Source organism: Scylla paramamosain, chromosome 44 (assembly GCF_035594125.1).
Source record: "Scylla paramamosain isolate STU-SP2022 chromosome 44, ASM3559412v1, whole genome shotgun sequence".
NCBI classification, from domain to species: Eukaryota; Metazoa; Arthropoda; class Malacostraca; order Decapoda; family Portunidae; genus Scylla; species Scylla paramamosain.
In genome coordinates this window covers 5,285,015-5,288,505 of record NC_087194.1, presented here as the reverse complement: position 1 = coordinate 5,288,505, position 3,491 = coordinate 5,285,015, and the positions used below count along the sequence as shown (strand labels likewise).

Sequence of the window (3,491 nt, the reverse complement as noted above, 5' to 3'; positions counted from 1 at the left end):
CACAGCCTGCAAAAAATAAGATAAAACCATTCGTAATTTGAGCAAGTGACACCTCCGAGGCTGTGACAATGCAACCGTCTGTCCGTCACCACCTCTGACGGGTAAACAAAGCCATAAAATGCATATGTGTATCGAACATTTACTACTTAGAATTACATGTTCTTTCACCTCTTTTATTATTTGCAGAAGCTCGTGTTACACCCTATATATATATATATATATATATATATATATATATATATATATATATATATATATATATATATATATATATATATATATATATATATATATATATATATATATATATATATATATATATATATATATATATAGACACGCACACACACGGTATCTAGCAAGCTAAGGTATATACTCCGGAATTTGATAGTTTTAATAATTCTTAGTCAAAAATACTCCATACACATATGGTGTGATTTGGGAGTGTGCGAGAGAGAGAGAGAGAGAGAGAGAGAGAGAGAGAGAGAGAGAGAGAGAGAGAGAGAGAGAGAGTTGTTTAATTCCTGATAAGGTGATAGAGGCAAACACATCACAACTATGGTGGCGGGGAGCTGGCAGAGGCGGCAGCTGAGGTGGTGGAGGTGGTGGAGGTGATGGTGCTGGTGGTGGAGGTGGTAGTGCTTGTGGTGGTGGTGGTGGTGGTGGGCGGAGCGGTGATGGCGGTGTAGTTTTGAGGCATCAGGTGGCTGTGTATATGGAAAAGTACTTTAGATGAAACTGTTGGCGGAAATCATGCCATTACAGCAACAACAACAACAACAACAACAACAACAACAACAACAAAACAACTGCTGCCACTACTACTGGTTGCTGCTGCTGCTATTACTTTTATTTATTTATTTTTTTTAAGTAAGAGAGATCTGGCCTTCTGTTTTATGTAAGAGATCTGCCCTTCTGGAGAGAGAGAGAGAGAGAGAGAGAGAGAGAGAGAGAGAGAGAGAGAGAGAGAGAGAGAGAGAGAGAGAGAGAGAGAGAGAGAGACCATTCCTAAAGTACACCTGTTCTTACCTGTATCTGGAGTAAGGAGTGGCCACGATGCTGAGCCAATGTCCGTGGTAATGGAACTGCCACACCCCGTGCCAGCCTGCTTCAGGATACAGCTCCCAGGTCCTCAGGCACTGCGGAGATGAGACGAGCCTGTTAACTCCCCTGCTTCCATGCCAACTTCCCTACTTCACTTCTTTCCTGCTCCCCTGTTTCTCTGCTTCCCTGCTTCCATTTTTCACTGCTTCCCTGCTTCTCTACTTACATGCTTTCATAGTTCCCCGCTTACAACGTCCCTGCTTCCCTCCTTCCCTGTTCCTCTATTTCCCTGCCTCCCTCCTTCCGTTCCTCTATTTCCCTGCCTCCCAACTTCCCTACCTTTATTCATCATTATTCATTACTAGTGATTCCTTGTTATCATTGTCATTTGTTTATTCATTATTATTATTATTATTATTATTATTATTATTATTATCATTGTTATCGTTATCATTATCATTAATTTATTCATTATTATTATCATTTTCATTAGTTTACCCACCATCGTCATCTGTTAGTCATTCGTTCATTTATTCATTTCTTCTTCAACCTTACGAAAAAAAATCATCACCACCACCACCACCACCACCAACATTCTCTCTCTCTCTCTCTCTCTCTCTCTCTCTCTCTCTCTCTCTCTCTCTCTCTCTCTCTCTCACCTTCATAACGTAGTTCATACTGTCCTCGTCCTGTCGGCTTCCGTTGTAGGCGACAAACATCTTGAGAGGATTCTGTGGCAGGCCAGAAGAGGGGAATGTCACGAGATGGGGCGATATGAACGGGGAGAGAGAGAGAGAGAGAGAGAGAGAGAGAGAGAGAGAGAGAGAGAGAGAGAGAGAGAGAGAGAGAGAGAGAGAGAGAGAGAGAGAGAGAGAGAGAGAGAGAGAGAGAGAATGATTCTGACATGAAATAGGGAAAACAGAAAAAAAAAATATCACACACACACACACACACACACACACACACACACACACACACACGAGGTTTTCAGGCCACAATATAATGAATTAGTTAGAACAGTCAGGAGGTTAACGAGGGAAGCTAAAGGCAACTATGAATTAAGGGTTGCCAGTCAGGCGAAGACGGAGCCCAAGGGATTTTATCAGGTATATAGGACGAAGAATAAGGAAGCAATAGGTCCATTAAAGGCAGCAGATGGGGAGCTGGTTAATTCTGGGGAAGAGATCAGTAAAACTCTGAATGAGTATTTTTTAACTGTCTTCACCCAGGAAAACATGCAGGATATGCCAGACAGTGAACAAATGTGCAGATGAGAATGAGAAGCTGACGGATGTTACCATTACTAAGGAGATAGATAGGCTAAAAAAGTTCAAGACACCAGGACCAGATGAAATATATCCCAGAGTACTAAAGGAATGCACAGAGGTTATTAATGAACCATAGTTTCTGTCTTTAGGAAATCACTTGAGTCAGGTGAGGTACCAGTAATGTGGAGGCAGGCTAATGTAATACCCATGTAGATAAAACTTTAGCGTCTAATTATAGACCTGTCAGCTTAACTTGTGTTGTAGGTAAAATAATGGAGTCAATAATAACGAAGAACATTAGGGAGCATTTAGACAAACATAACTTGATAAATCAGTCCCAGCATGGCTTCACGGAGGGGAAGTCTTGCCTGACGAACTTGTTAAGTATTTACAGTAAAGTGTACGAGGCAGCAGATAATGGTGATAGTTATGACATCTTATATCTGGACTTTAGTGAAGCGTTTGACAAGGTACCCCATCAGAGGCTCCTGAGAAAGGTTAGGGCGCACGGGATAGATGGGAAGGTGTTATGCTGGATAAGGTCAGGCTAAGCGAAAGGCGACAGAGTTGTAATAAACGGCTCTAAATCCGAGTGGTGTCAAGTAATTAGTGGGGTGCCACAGGGATCAGTATTAGGGACATTGTTGTTTTTAATATATATCATTGACTTAGATAGTGGAATTAGTAGTGATCTTAGTAAATTTGCGGATGATACAAAGATAGGTAGATTAATTAGGTCAGAATCGGATGCCATCGCCTTGCAGGCAGATTGAGATAGAATGAACGAATGGACGGACAGATGGCAAATGCAGTTTAATACCAACAAATGCAAAGTGCTTAGCGTAGGTAGAGGAAACCCACACAGTAGGTACACAATAAACAACGAAACTCTGGTAGGTTCAGGGTACGAGAAAGATTTAGGAGTTATAGTTAGCTCTGAACTCCGTCTAGGAAAGCAATGCATAGAGGCCAGAAACAGGGCAAATAGAGTACTAGGATTCATTATTGGGAGTGTTAAAAGTAGAAGGCCCGAAGTAATGTCAAAGTTATATTTGGCGCTGGTCAGACCTGATCTAGACTTCGCTGTGCAGTTTTGGTCCCCACATTACAGGAAAGATATAGGTCTATTAGAATCAGTACAAAGGTGAATGTCTAAAAGGATAAAGGGGATAAGGAGTA

The 3,491-nt window shown here is 41.4% G+C and overlaps 1 protein-coding gene across 1 annotated transcript in view; it reads right to left on the bottom strand.

Annotated features, from left to right (window-relative positions):
• Positions 1 to 345: 345 nt before the first annotated feature.
• LOC135093911 (protein O-linked-mannose beta-1,2-N-acetylglucosaminyltransferase 1-like) overlaps positions 346 to 3,491 on the bottom strand; it is a 23,130-nt gene continuing 19,984 nt past the window's right edge. The window contains exons 15-17 of the mRNA XM_063993577.1: positions 1,704 to 1,775; positions 1,030 to 1,139; positions 346 to 707 (exon numbers count right to left, since the gene is read on the bottom strand). Coding sequence (XP_063849647.1) covers positions 557 to 707; positions 1,030 to 1,139; positions 1,704 to 1,775 — 333 coding nt within the window. The 3' untranslated portion in view covers positions 346 to 556. The remainder of the gene's footprint in view (positions 708 to 1,029; positions 1,140 to 1,703; positions 1,776 to 3,491) is intronic.